General features: G+C 34.8%; 1 protein-coding gene across 1 annotated transcript in view; it reads left to right on the forward strand.

Moving 5' to 3' along the window:
- Positions 1 to 20,814, forward strand: part of AGMO (alkylglycerol monooxygenase) — a 314,763-nt gene that overhangs the window by 142,967 nt on the left and 150,982 nt on the right. Inside the window, exons 7-11 of the mRNA XM_080929205.1 lie at positions 3,999 to 4,065; positions 5,759 to 5,824; positions 5,908 to 5,987; positions 9,166 to 9,300; positions 11,449 to 11,565. Coding sequence (XP_080785331.1) covers positions 3,999 to 4,065; positions 5,759 to 5,824; positions 5,908 to 5,987; positions 9,166 to 9,300; positions 11,449 to 11,565 — 465 coding nt within the window. The remainder of the gene's footprint in view (positions 1 to 3,998; positions 4,066 to 5,758; positions 5,825 to 5,907; positions 5,988 to 9,165; positions 9,301 to 11,448; positions 11,566 to 20,814) is intronic.

Here is a 20,814-nt window from a genome sequence, read left to right on the forward strand (position 1 = left end):
GACACAGACTCTGAGTAGGTCTCTATCAGTCTGTCCCTATCATGTACCTATCATTTTGACTCGACTCTTCGAAGTCGAAGAAGTAATCAAGTACTTAAAATGTGTTTTTAATCAACGGAAATGCCATGCAGGAATAATGACAGCGTCACCTGGTTCTCGTTCATGTGTTTTTACATAAAAGACTCTCCACCATTCTTAATGGGAACTGTGGAAGGAGAAGAAGGAGCCTCACTATCACAAAATAGTAACTTTTATTATCAACACATTTATAATGTCTTATCCTGCAGAGGAAAGTATTCTAAGCAACAGTCTTGGTAGAAGAATTAATGATTTCATGAAGCAGTAAAAAAGATATTTAACTTCGTTTTGTTTTACATTATTGAAAAGAAGTTGACATGCATGTTTTAATGACATGGAAAGTGACAAATCAATCCAAATAGAATCATTATAGGAAGAAACCTATGGGCATCTCTGCTTAGATATGAATTATTATTCATTAATCTTTAAAAGTTTGTATTTACCTTTCAGAATAGGATTAAATATTTCCTTCCCAGAAAATAATCATAAGTTGTGGTATAAAACTTCAAAGTACTTCCAACCCTCTGAAGCTTTTCCATGGCCTTCCTGGGCACCCATGTTACTCAGATTATAAAGCCCAAAAGCAAAATATTATGGGTCTGCCTACATTGCTTCAGCAGCCTAATGAGAACCAGTGGCACAAAACCCATGAGGCAGTGTAGATACAGAAACCTTTGCAAATAAGCAAAATTGTTTTCACTCCTGTGTAGTCAAGAGCTTAGCTGTCAATTGCTATTGGAGTTATAGAAATCTGATTCATTTTATCTGATGGAAATAATTTTATATGTATTTAAAAGATATGGTAGAAAACTAAAAACCTCTTACAGGTGAAATTAGAAAGAGTACATGGCTTGGCATGAGCTTGTAATAATTAGTGACTTAGCACCTATAACTTCACATTTTAGTTTATTTCATGATAGGATATTGAATTATACTATATTGAGCCCTGCTGTTCAATTCTGTATTTTCAAGTAACTCATTTAAATCTAATAAATTAAGACAGCGTTTTTGAACAATTAGACTGGGCCCGATTATTCCCAGAGTAACTAACATGTTTTCAGGAAGTGAGCCCTAGCTAGATGTGGTTGAATTGCTAAATGGCTGAATTTGCAAAAGTGGGCGATAATTAAACCGTAGTTACGCTCAGCTCTTATTAAATATTAATGACTTCTCCATGACTTTGAATCAGAGGGTTTTCTACATGAGGGCTTCTGACCGGGTTGTCTGAATGATGAATCATCTGCCCTGTGGTGGTCTCCCTCAGCTTCGCAGTACTCATGGCCTCAGAACCAGGGAATTTAACTGTGGTTGGCTGTGTTGGACTTGGCTTTTACCTAAGAACTTAGGAAGCAGTTTTCAATATTGATATCACTGTGTTTTAGCCTAAAGGAACAGAGCATTTCCCTAAGGTAAAAATCTTGACATTAAAAAATAATAATAAACCATAAAAATCAAAATCATGCCACTTGGCCAAGACTCCCGCCATCTGAAGGAACTGGCCCCTGGTGTGGCTTCAGATCCGGCTGCACACTTGCCAGAACCCAAGCTCAGAAAAGCATCTGGGCAGCAGAAGTTGCTCCGTGTGTCCCCTCCACGCCTCTCCCTTCTTGTTTGTTTTCTTAACAAATGTTAGGCACCAAAGAGACAAACAGGGGTAAATGGCTTACTCATTTCCCATCTGGTTTTGTGGCAGAGACAAAAGACGGACGAAAAGCATCCGTTTGCAAGGTTCTGAATCCAGAGAAGCCCATTTTTGCCTGTCTCCTGGGTCAACTCCCATCTGGACGCACAGTTTTCCACTAGTAAAGAAGGATGTAGTGATAGGTTGTAGGTAATAAAACATACCACTCTTTCTCAATCCCCAGGACTAACACTGCATTTGTGAGATATTAGTTTAAGCTTTATATCACAGAGCCATATTTTAACAAATACAACACATAGTGTCAAACTACTTGAAAGTGCTGAAACGAAACAGTCTGACGTATACATTAGCTCTAATAGGGTAAAAGGAGTTGTATTTAGAGAGTAAAATACATAACTGAAAATGGATAGATTGGACCTCCCCACCCCAGGCTAGATATATAAAAGGCTAGATATATACAAAGAGACAGAAAGACAGATGGACAGTTAGGACAGGTGAAAGAAAGAAAAATGGAACAGGAGGGGAAATAAAAGGAAAGAGGGATGGAGGAGATGAGAAGGGAAGAAGAGGAGAGAGAGAACGAAGGAAGATGAGGAGCAGGGCTCAAGCATTTGTGTTACAGTTCTCAGTGACGGACGACGTGTAAAAATTAAGTGGGTTTTCACACCGAATGGCAGCACCATGGCGACCCCATGCTTGCCCAGTGACTGGCAGCACTGTTGTAACTCCATTCGCACCAAGTCAATGGCATCACTGTTATACCACTAAATAAAACATTTCAGTTGTCTCACATCCTCATGGCAAACAGGGACACAGAGAGCAAAGAACAAAGGAAAGGGTAAAGGGGTGGAACAATAAAGAAAAATCTAAATTAGCACACAACATGTAGTTTAAAAAGAATATTCCACATTCTTTTGCATTCAGACATCTGTCCATTTAGACAGAAACCAAGAAATCTTAAGAAAATGGTAGCTATGATGTAGGTAAGGACGACCTTCCAGGCCTATCGTGAGCAATAGGGAGAAGATGTGACTGGCAGTTATGGAGTTACAGGTTGCTATTTGCCAATGAGGTTATAGCTTCAATTTCAGGAGCATATGTAAAACTACCAGCTGAGAACAATAACTACAGAACAACAGCAACAGCAACAAGTTAGTTATTTAAATATTAAAGGTTAATAAAATACAGAAAAACATTCACATACTCCTGAAGGAGAATTTCCATTAAGAAGTACATTTCTGGGTCTGGAAAGATGGTTCAGTTGTTAAGAACATGGGCTGTATTGCAGAGACCTGATTTTATTTCCCCTACCCAGGCTTGATGGATCAGAACTACTGTCAGTACAGCTCTATCAGCTCCAAAACCTTCTTACGACTTCCTCTGATATGACACTTAGATACATAAATCATATTAACAGTAACACTCATACACATAATTAAAAAATAAAATCAATAATTAGAATTATGTTTCTGAGATTAAACCTCTGTTAATGTAATGTATATGTCATTTATTAATAAGCATTATCATATATTATAATTCTGATATATTGATAATTGTCATATGTTGATAAACTCATTTTTGTACAATTTTACCTATCTTTGTCAAAAATTCAGAAAAGTGGGAGCTGTGTATTTGCTTTTTCTGCTTTGGTTTAACGCAGAGGTGTTGATTATTATTGTCATTCAATGTTTTTACTCCCTATTCTTATTGTCAAAGTGTTTTCAAACAAGATCTGATCTCACCAGTGATTACCTACGATTGACTGTTTCAAATCAGTATCCAAATTACATAAGTATCCAAATAATATATCTATATTACACACACTGCTGTGCTTGTCATATGCAGTTCAAGCTCTTAAGTTCACTAGCCCCTTCTTTGCCTGTGCCAGTGACATGTTGCCAGTTCATCAATGTCACCATTGCTGCTGCCCCTTGACTATAAAGCATGCAGGATACTATCACATTTATAAGTCTAGATTTCTGTGATTTTGTAGCACCATCACTACTTTTGTTTTACAGATGAGAACAGGAAATTAGGAAGCACTTAAGTTATTTTCCTAGGATGACGCAGCAAAGCCTGAAAATATGGATACTGGGTTGAGTCAGACAAGCCTGGTACTGCCATACCATATGCATAAACACAGTTGGGTGGTCACTGCCTTTCTGTGATGTCATAGAAGGATTTTGAGCCTTTCTGTGCAACATATTCAATGTGAGTGTCATGGATGTGTGTAACACAGATACATATTTATTGTTATTATCTCTGTTTCTCTGAGCAGGTCATCAGAACCCTTGGCCCTTTGGAACTGGTCCTCAATACTCCTAGCCATCACAGAGTTCATCATGGTAAGCCAGTTCTGTTGCTTCTTCCTCATCCTCTTTAAATTTAATGTTGCAGTTTGGTACTTTAGTAATAGAGACACACTGTACACTGTTTCTGGACACTATATAAATACACTGCTTCACCTTTTCCATTCAGAGAAGCTTCAACCTGAATTCATGGACTAGTGAATGTGGCCTTCTCAACCTCTTTCTATCTCATCTAATTGTGGTTGAGAAGTGTGCCAAACAGCTAGAAAGGAACTTTTAAAAGTCCCCTGTGGGTTACCTCAACACAGTGCTAAGCATCTGCCCTGTTGACAGTGAAATTGTTAGTCAAACTATTATGATTTTAAAGGAATTTAGAATTTTTAAACATGTGCACTACAGGAAACAAACCATGAGAAGTCAATTACATTATTAGAAAAAATAAAAAGCTATTTTTAAAAACCTTAATAGATATATATTGAGATTTGAAAAGAACCTAGTAACCAACAGTCCCTTCTCCCGTCTCGGTTCAGTAAGGATCTCACCACCAGCTGCATTGACTGAATATCAAAGAACCCATGTGACTGGTGTCAAGACATAGAGACAACTGATTTAGTTAAAATCAAAATGCATTATATTTGGGCAGCACAAGAACCATTAAGAATGTGCCTTATTTGTGATGGGAAAATAAAAGTGAACTTGGAATGTTCATGAGCCCCAGCATGCATGAATACATAAAAGACCTTTCAAGTACCAAGATGCAGATAACAGCGAGATCATCTAAGCCACTTCCATATATACTGCATGAATAAATCTAAGGGACATAATGCTAAGGGCACTGGACAAAGCAGGGAACGCTGTCCTTCTATTCCTCTTGGAAGGAAGCATTAACAATCACAGGCAGCATTAGCACACTACAGCATGGTCTTCCCAAGGGGAACTTGCCTCTTTCTCCCAGGCAGGTGCCACAGCATGAGAGAAGATGCATCAAACTCCTTCAACCTCAGAGCTCTCCCCACTCCTGGGTGCAGTTAGCCAAGGAGTGGAAGGTTCTTATGGATTCCTCTACATGAACAGGAAAATCAGTGGACTCCACACTGACAAAAACCAAACAGCCTGGGATTTCCTTTTTACTTTCCATGAACAATGTGATGATCCATTATTAGTAGTATAACTTATTAGTAGTTTTTATGAGACCGCTTATGTGAATATATGCATTTAGCTAAAACATTAGCAAATGTACATACATTTAAAACTAAAATTAATTACAAAATAATTAAAATGAGACCACAGTTCACATCTGTTACTCTTGGTGGTACAATTTATTTGGTGATCATAGTATTATAACAATATTTACCTTTCCTTTTTGATCCTCTAATCCTCACACATATTCTTTCCCAGCACACATTCAGGGCCTCTTTCCACACTAATTGTTATTACTTGCATATCTGATTGATATACATTAGACACACACACACACACACACACACACATACACACACACACACACACACTTCTAATTTGACTTGAATAATCAGTTGCTTCGATCTTCCCTGGGAAAGTCCATCTTTTCTCCTCTCACCTTTCCTCAGTTGCTTAGGTTGAGGAGAAGATATTTTAAAAACCATTTTATGGCTTGATTTTTTGTGTATGTTCTCAATCAAGAAAAATAGATATTTTTAAAGCTCTGTTTCATCTATTTAAGAATTACTTTTAATATTTTGTTTCACAGGCAGAAATCGTTACTGCATAGATAAGAACTATGCTGGCACTCTTATTATTTGGGATAGAATTTTTGGTAAGTAAAATGTACAAATATCAAAGTAGTTAATTAGTTGCATTGGAAATGATGGAAGTCATGTTGTAATGCTTATCTTCCAGGGACATTTGAAGCAGAGAATGAACAGGTTATATATGGTCTAACCCATCCCATTGGAACATTTGAGCCATTCAAAGTACAGGTAATTCATTCAGCCTAGATCTTTCTTAGTGTGTGCAGTTTAACCAATTTTATCCTTAGGCAGAAAATGATCATTGTAGGTGAAAGAACTTTACATTGCTGTGAAAAAATGTTTTATATACAAATGAGTTTGAAATTATTCAAGTGGCAACTTGACCTTGATGTGTAAAATTCATTAAAACTTATCGTAAAAATTTTCAAATGTGTCTAATACTTTAAATGCAAAGACAGTGCCTCTCTAGCAAACATTTTCCTTCTTGAAATAGACCTGAATTATATTCATGTATTCAGGAGTAGAGGTAGGTCATATAATTAAGGCTGATCCTACAGTAGGAAAAATATTTGCTTCAAGCCATCAAGCTCTGGTTAGAAATTCAACAGGAGGTCTTTGCCCTTCTCATCTTAGAACTGGGTGTCAAGGAGCATTATACATCAGTTAGGTACACATATTACCTCTCCTGCTAAGACTTCATGGAGCAGACCAATTTTCTCTTACACATGTGGTATTGCCTACTTTCCAGCTTTAGTGGTTGGCACTAGAAAAATGAAGAATCTCTGCTAAGTTCCAACATGTCAGTATCAGACTGCAGCAAGGGCTTCTGGGGTTACAAAGCCACAAATGAGGAAAAGGAAGCAATGTTATGGTTATCCAGTGACTGCTCTGTACACTGGGCTGGTTGTGACACCCAGGAAGTAACAAATTAACGCCTCCTTTTGGGTGCTCTTTGCAAACCTATGTCAGTTTGCACAGAGCATTGAAACCAAAAGAAGATCACAATCTATTGAACATCTGCTATATCAAGTACCTACAAACACAAAATTGTTCATTGACCATCAGTAATAACTTATGAATCAGTTGCTCTTTTGTTTCTAATGGGAAACACCCATTCAGAGTATTTGAATAATTGTATTAAATTAATTCAATTGTCAGCTGTTACTTTAACCTATCAAACCAAATGCACCCAGTTGCATTTAACTCATTTATAATCTCCGTGCTTTGCTGTGGCATCATACATCAGCTGTGGTCAGTTGTATACTTATACTGAAAGTCACCCCTGTGTATCCACAATTGTAAAGGAAAATGCTGATGTTTATCTTCTTGTACTTTTCTACTACATGACACTCCTTCCATCTTTATCCAGGCTGTACTCAGAACAGGGTTTGTCTCTCGGGAGACACATTAAATATGTTCTGATCTTGACAACAGCTAGCTATATTACATTAAACCCAAATTAGAAAATTTACAGAACCCCCCCCCCCTTTCCTTGCTTCAGTTACATTTTCTCCTTAATATTAATAAAGAAAGAAAAATGTAAAAGGTTGCTTCATTTCTCTAGGCTAGACCTTTACAAACCTGATGCCAAGTACTCATGTGACTATCATTGTAAAGTGTACACTTGGCTCAGCAACACTGTAAAACTAGTTTGGAATGGATTATAGCTGATGTTAATATTATTGATGAATTCATGATGCTTTTAAGAAAGTCTTTGAGGAATATATTGTTTTTGTTGGTTTGTTTAATTTTTGAGGATAATGTATTCATAGCAGAGCAAAGATCAGAGAGTGGATATTGTAAGCACTACATATGCATAGTCAAATGAATGACTAGGAATTCACCAAGTGCCAGTGTAAGACAGTGGCAGGCATTCTGAATCTATTGCTCATTTAAGACAATTATTAAGCCTGTTGGTATCTACCTTCAAAAATGCTTTCTTCATTATGGTAGCTGTCATTGGTGAGGCTAAGGTTTCTTTTCCTATGTGCTCATTTTAGTGAGAAACTTCAAGCTGGCAAGTTGTGAGAGTTAAGAGTTTTTTAACATTTACATCCAGTGATCTTTCTTTGCATTAAGCTAAATTGCATATGTAGGATTTACCACCCCTAAAGGAACCTAGCTTTTGCTGAAGTACATACAAGCCTAAGCTCGCTATTGTTATGGATAGAATACTCACTCACTCTGCTCTCTTTGGGAGACCCAAAGTTCCGGTTATTAAGAACTCAGTCACTCAGGGAAAGGACTTTATGTTTTTGTGGTATATTGTTCATGGGTAGCATCCAAATATGTACAAATAAAATTGAAGTACATTTAGAAAAACCAAATGATTCAGTATTTTAATGTGTGTTGGGTGTTCTAAAGATACTAATCTTCCATCTTAGTAGTAGTGAAAATCTCCAGGCAAAGCTGCCTTCTAACATTTGCCTCATCTTCATAAACTTCTCCATTAAGTCCCATAATAATTCATGTTGATTCTTGGAATAGTTCAAGCAATCATAAAACCCATTTTTCTAATCTTAGCAATTTACATTCACCCAGGGACTGCTAAAATACCAGCAAGACCACAAATTCTGAGAGCAAATGCTTTTCTCTCCATTAATGCATTTCTATAGTTTAAAAAAAATCTCACATTTAGAGTTTGAAGCTGATACCCAAACCCTACGAATATGTTCAGTCCTTTGATGGATGTATGATGGGTACTTATGTGAAATGTTTTTATGGTTAAAATTTATTGAGCACTTATATGTGGGTATTTTTAATGTCTATGTATGTCAAATAAAAGCTATATAAAGAATGAGTATTCTTGATATAACATTTAATGTAAAGTTCTCCCTCAAGCATCAAACCTTTCCTTTCTTGTGACTGAATATAATACTATTCAGTACTGGGTCTCTACAATCTGAAATGTTTGTGAATATAGCTTGTTAATATCATGTTGTTAGTATAATAAATTATTGTTTTAAAATATTTGAACTTGTAAGCATTCATATGATGTCTGCATGTTCAACTGTAACTATCCATCCAGCAACATTTTAGAAATGAAGTCAATAGGCACCATTATTATTTTCAAAGACTGCTGGCTAGTTTTATTTGAAACAGCCTCATATCTTATTTATACTACTTTGTTGATTTATAATGTATTATATTGTTTTCATTTTAAACTTATAATTTTATTTAATTTTGAAGATATTGATAAGAACAGATCAAAGATATACAATATGTATAGAATTAATTAAAATACAGATTGAGATAACATATCAATATATTATTTATATTCTCATGAACAATGTCTATTATAGACAGTATGTAAGTCACGGTAATATATTAACAAGGTATATAATTAGTTGTACTTAATTTTCTATTTTATGTTTGTCCTACTTTAAATAAACATTTTTTTTTCAAGTTTCACCATTTACTCTATATATGGACAACATTCTGGGCCACACCTGGATTCTGCCATAAGTTTTCTGTCCTATTTAAAGGACCAGGATGGGGTCCAGGTAAACCAAGACTTGGCCTGAGTGAAGAAATCCCAGAGGTAAGTATAGTGTATAACATAAGAGGTGGTGAGGGTAGATATGTGTCCAGTTTGCACTTTCCTGTGCTATCTCCATGTGAAACTAAAATGCTGTTACCTTGTCTGATGTATATGGAAAGCATAATGAGAGGACACCATCATGAAAGTGCACTGAGAGGGGCGTTGCCTACCAAGTGGAAATTGGTTCATTACAGGGAGGTCAATTTAGGAAGTAGATGAATCAAAACTGGTTTCTGAATCATTTAAACCTAAAACAAGACCCTCCTCTGATATGTTTGTCTTCCACGCAGAGACCTAGAACCTGAGAGATGGAATACTTCTGAAAATCGGGTCTTTTCTTAATTCTGTTTATGATGAAATGAAGTGCCCCAAAGAGATGTTCTAAAGTCATGCCAAAACATTGTAATTGCTATGTCAAACAATGACTGATTTTGATATTAGCATAAAAATATTAAATATAGAAATAACACTCAACAAACAAACAAAAAATACGAGAGACCAAGGAATTTTTGTTCCTGTGTTTTACTTTTTCATCAGGACAGAACTTCTCTGTGTAGTTTTGGCAGTCTTGGAACTGACTCTGTAGACCAGGGTGGCATCAAATTCACAGATATCTACCTTTCTCTGCCTCCTAAATGTAGGAATTAAAGTGTAAGCCAACACCACTGGCTTATGAAATGAGAAAAATTAAACCTGAAATGATATATTTTATGCAAATAATATTTTATTACTTTTAAACACCTTAAATTACTTACATATGCTTTATATCCATAGTTAGTTGTATAGGATGTTTGATATAGGTAAGAAGTACTTTGAATATTACTTTTTATTGGATATATTATATGTTTATATTTCAAATGTTAATTCACTTTCCAGGTTCTTCCTTCACCAATCTCTCCCATCCCCACTTCTATGAGGATGCTCAGGTTCCAGCACACCCAATCTCACCTCACAAATGAACTAAAAAAAATCTACACAATTTTATCATTAGATACTGAGCAAACCTTTGAAAAAATTCCACACACCTTCATGGTAAAAGTCAGGAATTCAATGCCCATAACTAAACATAGTGGTAGCAATATACAGCAAGCCAATAGCGAACATCAAACTAAATGGTGAGAAACTTGAAGCAATTCCACTAAAATCAGGGACTAGAGAAGGCTACACACTCTCTTCCTACTTATTCAATATAGTACTTTAAGTACTAACCAGAGCAATTAGACAACAAAAGGAGGTCAACGGGAAACAAATTGGAAAGGAAGAAGACAAATCATCACTATTTGCAGATAATATAATAGTTTACTTAAGTGACTCCAAAATTCCACCAGAAAACTCATAAACCTGATAAACAACTTTAGCAATGTGGTAGTATATACAATTAACTCAAATAAATCAGTAGCCTTTTGCTACTCAAATATTAAACAGGCTAAGAAAAAACTTAGAGAAATGACACACTTCACAATGACTGCCAATCATATAAAATACCTTAGTGTGACTCTAAACAAGCTAGTGAAAGATCTGTATGATAAGAACCTCAAATTTCTGAAAAAAGAAATTGAAGAAGATCTCAGAAGATGAACTTTGATTATTTTTGATTCAAAATGCCTAGGAAGGAGGAATTTATCTTCCTATTCCTTTTATTTAACAAAGTAATCAATGTGGAATTTAAAAAAAAATGTATGAGTGACTTCATCTGTTTTATCCAAATAAAATAATAGCACAGAACTTCAAGAAGTCTTAATAGCTCAGAAGATTATATTACTAAAATATAATTTGATGTTAAATCATGGTTACTTATGCTGCCTAGAGTCACCTGCCTCCTCTTCCTTGGTGTATTGCTGGACATAATTCTAATTTATTATTCCTCCGTCCTGTAATTATGAATACACATGTAGCTGAAGAAGCTATGACTTTTCAATTTAAGAAAGACTAAATCATTACCAGAAGGTATAATATTTGGAATCAAGAAGCAAGTCTCCTAATCTTCAGCCAATTTTCTATCTAAGAAAATGAATGTCAAATTCTATTTGGAAAAAAAACCTGAGAAAATTGTGTTGCAGTGACTCATCTTTTCTTGAAGTGTAGGTATTATGAAGAGAAATGAGCTATGGCAGTGAGTAATGGAAATTGTCTTTCTTGTCTACCCAGGTTACCGGACAAGAAGTCCCTTTCTCATCATCAGCATCCCAGCTCTTGAAGATGTACTCTGTCCTCCAGTTTGCAGTAATGCTGGTGTTTTATGAAGAGACCTTTGCAAACACAGCGGTAGGTAGCATCAATTTTAATATAATATCTGAAAATAGTACAAGTATTTTTTAATTAAAGTAAACTCCTCCCTTGTGACTATGCTTCGTTTTTCTTCATAATTTCTTACAGCTTTGGGAGGGACATTTAATAAACAGTTAATATAATTTCCTCAGGAGTATTAAAGGTAAACAAATTAGTTGTATCCAAGTGGTGTTGTATATAATGTGTTTTCATTAAATCTAAACGATGAATTATTATTAGCTACCATATTTTTGTATTGAAATAAAGACTTCTAAGGTCAGAATGAAATATGCTTAGAAATGAATATTTTCTATCGAGTTCAACATAATTCATGTATTTAAGCAATAAGTTGAAATTAGAGCTTGGAGAACTTTTGTTGCATGGTTTTAGTTTCTGCCATTTTATCTCTAAGCTGTACATAATAACTGAACTAGAAGAAACTTAAAAGTAAGTGCAGTTTAGAAATGGGTATATTCTAGTCAATTAACATTATCCAGACTATTTGTATTCTGGAGAAGGGAAAAGTAGCAAAACCATGACAAGTAGGCTGTAAATGGAGAAAACAGTGAAATAAATATTTAACCAGTTTTTCTTGTTTTAGGGACTTATTTATCATATATTCTTCATAAAAGCATAAATTACAAAAGCAGTAGATAAAAGTGAAAAGGTAATTAAATTAAGAGTAGAATAAGACATAAAATGACAGAATAGAAATATCACTGAATTGGTCCTCTTCCCAAGAAAAGTGTGTATTGCAGAATCAGGAGTTTTAAGGTTGCCACAGTTACTCTAAAGATAAATAATGGCTATGCATTATGGAAATGGAGGCTGATTCTACTCCTTGCAGCATGGTAGATTTACACACGTATATTTTCACATGTACACAGGACATACAATTAATTTTCTAAATATATTAAAAAATATTTCCCGGAATTCACAAAGGAGATTGCAGAAACTACAAAATATTTAAGATGCTACAAATGTTGAGGAAAAGATGAAAATGAAGTGCTTTCACATGTAGCTGACTGATCTCTGGCCCTTGTCCTTAGTGAGGTTCTGATGAGACAAGGTTACAGGGATGCTTCAGTCAGACAACACACTTTGGATAAAGTCATTGAATTTAAAATAAAATTTAAAACATTTTCAGGAAAATTACCGTAAAGCTGTAATGCAGGAAAAATAATCCCAAGAAGTTCTGTAGTCTTGCACTTAGCTTTGAGGAAGCAGGTGAAAAATAGATTGTGAATTTTTCACAATTCATTCTTGAAATTTTGTGAGCTTTTCTTTTTTTCTTTTGCTTTATTTTTGAGATTGTAATTTGATTACAACCTTTTCCATGTTCCTTTCTCCCTCCAAAACCCTCCATAAAATTCTCTCCACTATATTTAAAATTGATGAGCCTTTTTTTCATTAATTGTTATTGCTTATATCTGCATATATGTATATTCCTAAATACAGCCTATGTAGTCCACTTAAAGTTATTTGTATGTATGCTTTCAAGGCTAACCATCTTTGAGAATTTTAACTATCTGGTCTTCACACAGGACTGGATACAAACTTATACTAACAATGGTTTAGATGAACACCAGACAAGATTAAATTTTAAGCTGGTCTCAGATTAGTGTTCACAATCTAACTAAAAAGTAAGTTGAAATTATTTCTGTAGCTAATACATAAATTTAAATTTAGATAGAACACTCTAACAATTATACACCAGAAGTTCAAAAATGAATCATAAACTCATACAAGGAGGAAGATAAATAAAAACAAAGCATAGGCTATATTCATAGAATCAAACTACCTGAGTATTAAACACTAATCTAATCAAATACTAAGTACAATTCATATTTTAATAAATAGATTAAGATGTAAAAAATGTAACAAGTCTTTTAACTTTTTAAAATTTATTCTTTCATATATTTTTGCTATTGTTTCCCTTCCCTCCATTCCTCACAGTTTCCTCACACATTCTCTTCCTCTCAGACCCACTCCTCCATAGTTTCCCTTCAGGAAAAAGCAAAACAAGTCACAGTAAGTCTAGGCACAAAGTGTTATGTCAGGGCTGGATGAAGCAGTATAGTAGAAGAAACAGGGTACCAAGAGCCCGGAAGAGAGCCAGCGCCACTCAATCCTCTGTGAGGAGTCCCTCAAGAACTGTACACTGAACAGCAAGTGTGTAAAGGACACAGTGAAGATCCATACTGGCTCAGTGACTGTCCTTTCAGTCTCTGTGATGTCCTCTGATCCATGATTGAAACTAAAATACCCTAAACTCTTCTGATAATCATACAAGTACCCAAAACAAATAGATAATGTGTGCTGGAAAGCAGATATACTAGTTTTGGTTAGTCATGCCGTCATTATTTAATAATTATGTATCAATAGAGTGTTTCTCTGCAACAAATCTGTAGGGTTTACACAAGTTAGATATTGAATTATATTTGTATAATTCTATTTGAAATAATTATTGAATGCAGTGAGCAGGATTCTTTGGTATTTCAATAGGAACTCTATCCAGGTGAACTTAATGATTGACACAGTTAAGCCTTTGGGATGGTTGTCTCTTCAGAGTTCTCCCACTGAGAGTCTTACTGTCTTGTAGCTACACTTCTCTTTGTGCTGAGTCTTCTGTATGAGCCAAGATGGCTACCAGACACTGTAGCTTTAAATACTGGCATACAACGAACATCAGGTATGACTATGCAAGACTTAGCTGAACATTCATGTGTACATCTCCCAAATCACCAGCAGAATCATGCTGGGGATCTGTATCCAGTCTATTAGGTGTAACCCAGCAGGGGATCTGTATCCAGTCTATTAGGTGTAGCCCAGCAGGGTCAACTGTAGTATCTTCCTGTTCTGAAAGAGGGAACAGAAAGACTGGAAGGGAAAAATGTGGTGAAAATATTCAGTAAATGCAAAATAGAGTTGAGGTAAAGTAAACATCTCCTTAACACATAAACATCTGAATAGATACATCCACCCATGAATATGTGGATTTTATTTGTGTATACTGTTAAAAGTAATCTTTATTAAGAATGCACTATGACTTAGTTTGCCTGCAGTATTCAGGCAAACTCTGGCCAAAGGCAACAAATTGAATTTGTGTAGATAATCTTTATTTTATGAAGAACTTTATTTTAAATACAAAGATAAATGTAAAAATTTTAAGCATTTTTGCAAAAAAGTATATGATTATATTTTTGTCATTGTTTGGCTTTTTTATTTTTTAAAGGTTTGATAGTGTGCATTAAGATCTTACTAGTTACAATGAGCATAAAGTACATGTAAATAGGATGTAACCTGGAATTAGTCAAAGTTTTCTTGGTGTGTAAGGAATAAACTTAATGTTTTTTTTTCTTTTCTTTTTTATTCCTTTCTTGAATTTCACACAGTCTGTGAGTTGTTTCTGGGGTGTTCAGATTGTTTAGATAATCTTATTAAATTTTTATATATATATATTCAATTAAAGGAAACTGTAGTAAAACATAAAATGTACTCTATTAGTTGTAGGATAAAGCAATGAGTTAGATTCTAGATTCTATTTCATGAAAAGGAAATAAAAGATATAATGAGTGCATGTGCACCTGCCAACTCCAACTCTGTAGAAAATGGTGTATATTCCACAAATAATGACGGAACTATTCTGCTATGATGTCTTGTCATTAAGTTGTCATTAAATTAACATGAGAAAAGGATCCCTCACAAATTTCCTGGATGAGAAAAACATTCATCATTTCCACATGAACTACCATAATCTTTTTTTTTTCTTTAGATATTGCAGTTCTTTTAACTGTTGATATTTTTGTTTACAAAAATGGTAAGACTATAGACATTAGTAGGGCAATTATATAAAGAACAATTGAACAAGTACATAAAAAGAAGCTAGGTTCTTGTCTGACATTCTGGAACACTTGCTAAACATTAGACAGTATTATTAAACCATTATAACCATAGCATGCCTAAACATAATAGATTTCATTCAGTCTTATTTTTGTTAAACATCATGATTGTCATGTCTCTTTCACTAACCCAAAAATTTCTAAAGAATTAGCACTCATTTTTTTAAATTATTGGATATATTTTATTTACATATTTATTTATCAACTGCTGTCCCCTTTCCCCTCCATAAAACCATTATCTCATTTCCACTCCCCCTATTTCTATGAGGGTGCACCCCTACCAACCTTCCCATTCTACTGCCTTCTTGCCCTGACATACTGGGGTACCAGTCCTTGACAGGACCAAGGGCTTCTCCCATTAATGCCCCCAAAAGGCCTTCATTAGCTAAGGATGAAGCTGGAGCCATTGATTCATCCATGTGTACTTGTTGGATAGTAGTACCTGGGAGATCTTGTTGGTTGGTGTTGTTGTTCTTATGTCACTGCAAACTCCTTCAGCTCCTTAAATCATTTCTCTATCTCCTCCACTGGGGACTCTGGTCTCAGTTCAATAGTTGGGTGTGAGCATCTTCCTCTGTATTTGTTATGCTCTGGCAGAGCCTCTAAGAAGAAAGCTAAATCAGGTTACTGTCAGCATGCACTTCTTGGAATCAACAATATTTCATGGGTTTGGTGGCTTTATATGTCCTGAATCCCCAGGTATGGTAGTCTCAGAATGGTCCTTCCTTCAGTCTTTGCTCCACACTTTGTCTATTTCTTCCTGAGAATGTTTTGTTCTCCATTTTAAGTAATTAAGCATCCACTCTTTGGTCTTCGAACTTCGTGAGCTTCATGTGGTCTGTGGATTGTATCATGGGCATCCTGAGCTTTTGGGCTGATATCCACTTATGAGTGCATACGATATGTGTCCTTTTGTGATTGGCTTACCTTCCTCAGGATGATATTTTCTGACTTGTAATGGGGGAGCCTTATGTGATCAGAGAGGCTTTTATGTCAATCTAAATACTAAATCAGATAAGCACTTAACTTATTTTATATGTGAAACTGAGTGATAAAATCAATGCAATGACCACCAAAAATTTGTGAGAGGATTCCTTTTTTCTCTGAATCCAGTGCACCAGCTAATTAAATACAGTGTTTAGTGGCCAGAATCACACACTTTACACTAACATTTTAGTAATACTTATGAAATCAACTATTACCCTGACAGCATTTACTTTATGTGATGACATTATGAGTAGAATATTGAAATAGAAAAATGAGCTACATTAGCATGCTTTTGAAAACAAACATAAAAGGCAAACTTTTTAAGAGACACAAGGATGAAGTATTTAAAAATGTCTTTGGATAGGATGGATAATAAAGTTACCGCCAATGGGCTTTAAAATAGATCATTTTGATGACATAGTTAAATTAAGCAAGTCATCTGGATATCAATTTAGAATATATTAATTAGAGCATAAATTTAGAAGCATATTATCATAGTTTTAAATTTACCTGGATGCTCTCTGAAACATTAAAGCACTAGAAATTTATAATGAATGTTTCCATTTTGATATTTTAATGGACCCACTATAAAGCTTTGATATACTTAGTTCCTGGGTAATTGGGTGTTTCTTTTGCAAATTAAATAGATCATAACCCTTATCTAGTTAGTTGTGGACTGTTGTGGATATTAGCCAATGAAAATTATTTATTTCATATAAATACACACATACACACACACACACACACACACAGAGAGAGAGAGAGAGAGAGAGAGAGAGAGAGAGAGAGAGAGAGTGAGAGAGAGAGAGAGAGAAATCAAAAGAAAGAGGCAAAATACCAATAAGAATGGGAAAACGACAAAACAAACAAACAAACAACAACAACAACAACAAAACAAAAAATACAAAGTAAAAGAAGCAGAACATTCACAGAAGTAATACTGAGTCCATTTTGCATATTCATTCCACTTCTGGGGATGGAAGCCACACTGCAGCACTTCACTGGAGAAAATAGCTGTCCTCTTTTTTAGTTCGAGCTATTAAAGATAACTTCTTGGTTAGAATTGATACTCAATGTGGACTGTCCCTTTTTAGTGCTGAGCCTTAACAAGTCTCTATGAGTTCATTCACTCCTGACTATGAAGTCATCTCTTTTTTACTATAAATGCAGTATTTTAATTCAAATTTGGATAGTTGAAGTCTGAAGATTTTTACAATTACATTTATTTATTAAAAGCAAACAATATGAAAATAAATCTTTTTCTCTTAACCCATTGTCATTTTCATTATGGATTTTAGGAAGGCTTAAAATTTGTTTTCTTGTATGTTTTTATTATAAATAATGACAAATCAGAAGTGAAATTTAGAATAAATTTATTTTAACAATTAATACATAGATTATTTGTTGCAAATAGCATTACATTGTAGTGAATTCAATGGGGAAATATTTCTTCTAAAATCAACACAAAATTGTGACTCAATACAAAACAGATTTTCTTTTTTCCCTTTTTGTTTTATCTTAGTGTACCAGATCCACAGACTTCTCTGAAGAGAATAAGAGTTAGGTGGGACAAATTCAATATCAGGAATTTGGTTTATTTTACAGGCTATTAAACATATTTACCATAGTCCCCGATACACACATTACATTTTTGGAAGGGTTATATATAATGAGAGATTAAAATAATTGCTTAGTATCAAAGTCTTATTTTCAGTTGTACATTAAAAAATTTAGAACATGTGGGTCTTTTCAGGACTACACAAATTGATATTAAATTATTTAACATATCAAATGATTTATGTTTTAATTAATTATATATTTTAATATTAAATTTCTGGTTAAATGGTTTAGCATAATTTAAATATTAGAATTTCATTTAGTATAATAATTTTATTTAATCTTTAATTACATTATCAGCATTTAATCAAGTGAATATATTTATTTTCTTAGTTTTTCAATAAATGTACATTGTGCATTATGTATCAAGGATCTAGGTTCATGCACACAGTCATGGAAAAGTACCCACTCTACTAAGAGAAGTCACACAAGAAAAAGAGGATCCACAGAGAAGGCGTAAATAAGAAGAAATACAATCAGATCCATAATTATAGGATGATGAAGTTTACTGTGTTTTATATGAATGAATGAAAACATATCTGCATAAAATCCTGAATAAAATGAGCTATACGAATGATGAAGGAGGACATTCTTACTAGAAGGAACAAGAGATGAAAAGATCTTTGACTGGAGATACAGTTGATAGGAATACTTGCGTACCTGCATGAGTGACAGATGACAACCAGGGACCAAGATATGGTCAATGAGGTCTTTAATCCCAGTTCTCATGAAGCTTGTTGGAGTGAGCAAAATGTCAAGGCTAGTGTGGGCTATATAGGGAGTTACGGACTAAATAACCAAGAAAATGAATTTGAGTCATATCTCAATAAATCATGACAGCCACTGTTCATACAAACTCAGAGCAATTCCAATTGTATGATCAAGAATAATATTTTCTGAAATCAATGGGAGGAGAGGTCTTTAGTCCAGTGAAGGCTCATTTCCCAGTGTAGGGGAACACCAAGGTGCTGAGGTGGGTGAGGGTGGATGGGAGAGGGAGCACTTTCCTGGAGGAAATGGTAAAGGGAGGGAAGATGGCAGTTGATGGCTGCTGATGTTTTCTCCAGTGATTAAGAAAGACTCTGAGACTACTCCCATTTCACTGATGGCCCCATAACACTGCAATGTAGCCCTGAAAGGACTAATGGGTTTATGAAGAAAAAAAGGGGTAGAGAGACAAGAACATTAGCCAAAGGAAATAGAGTTGGGCAAATAAGGGAGGAATTATTTGACCAAAATATATTATATGCATATATAAAATTATCAAGTGATAAAGTGATTAAATTTAAAATGTATGAAAGTTTATTTTATTGGAGTATAATATGGACAGGCTAGAAGCAGTGGTTTTAGCTTTGTTTAGTATTCTAGCTGAAATCCTTGCAAGTTTTAAAACATGTAATATAATATATCTCATAATGTGAAAAAATATCTTTATAACTTAAAAGTATGTATAACAGAAAGAAAGACAGTCTTAGAAGATAGACAATGTATTATAAAAATATTTCATTAATTGATGTGGAGGTCCTATTGGAATAGAACAGGATACTGGTTGAAGTATTTGTCACAAATGTCTCCATTACAACTCAGCCATTTATAAGTGATATATAAAAAGTGGACAAAGAAAGATTCAAGGACATTTGTTTTGAGCAAATTGAAATATAAAGGGGTATTTCCTATGATGATTAATATTAAGCCCAGATTAGTCAGAAAGGAGCTAAGTGTAATGTTCAAACTTGTTATGGTGGATACCTATTAGCTTATGATAGATAGTGTCTTAAGAATTCCATTGATTCGAAGAGATATCATAGCCAAGGCAACTCTTATAAATAAACAACAATTATTTGGAGCTGTTTTTACAGCCTCAGAGATTTAGGCTATTATCATCATGGCAGGAAGCTCAGTAGCATCCAGGCTGTTATGACTCTGGAGGAGCTGAGAGTTCTACATCTTCATCCAAAGGAAGCAAGGATACCCACAGTGAAGCATTTCTTCCAAGGCCAGATATCTTCCAACAAGGCCATTCCTCCTAATGGTGTCCCTCCTCGAACCAAGCATATTTAAACCACCACATTCCAAAGGCTTGTTCAAACACATGAGACTATGGAGGTAATACCTAAGAATAACATAATGCAAAATATGTTTTGTCCAACTTCAAATGTTCCACAGGTTCTAAATAAAAGCACCAACAATGCTAACAATCCAAAGTTCAAAATCTCTGCTGAGATTCAAACAATCATTAAACTGTGGTCCATTAAGAAATTAAATTTCAAAAGCAGATCACACACCTCCAATATCATGCAAGTATACATCACCATTCCAAAATGTCATGGTGAGGAAATACTAGACCAAAAGCCAGCTGGGAAAATTCAAATTCAGCATCTCTATGTCTGATATCAAAGCGCTCTTTAGATTTCCAACTCCTTCATCTTTGTTGACTTTAACAAATTTCTTTTCCTTGGTCTTTTTTCCACTCCCAGTAACCATCTTTTCTCAGCAGGTACCCCATGGCTCTGTTATCTCTAACATCTTGGAGCCTCCAAGACAATATCAACTTTATTATAACTTCTTGTTGCAATGTCTGGAATCTACACAGAATCTTCTAGGCTGTGCAAAATGTTTGAGTCATTTCTCTAGCTCTGCCTTCTGTAGTATTCCATGCTACGACGGAGTCTACTCACTACTGCTGCTGTCCTTAATGATCATCCCATCCAGTATGCTAGGATCTTCCATTGTAACTAGG

Source organism: Micromys minutus, assembly GCF_963924665.1.
Source record: "Micromys minutus genome assembly, chromosome: 1".
Lineage (NCBI taxonomy): Eukaryota > Metazoa > Chordata > Mammalia > Rodentia > Muridae > Micromys > Micromys minutus.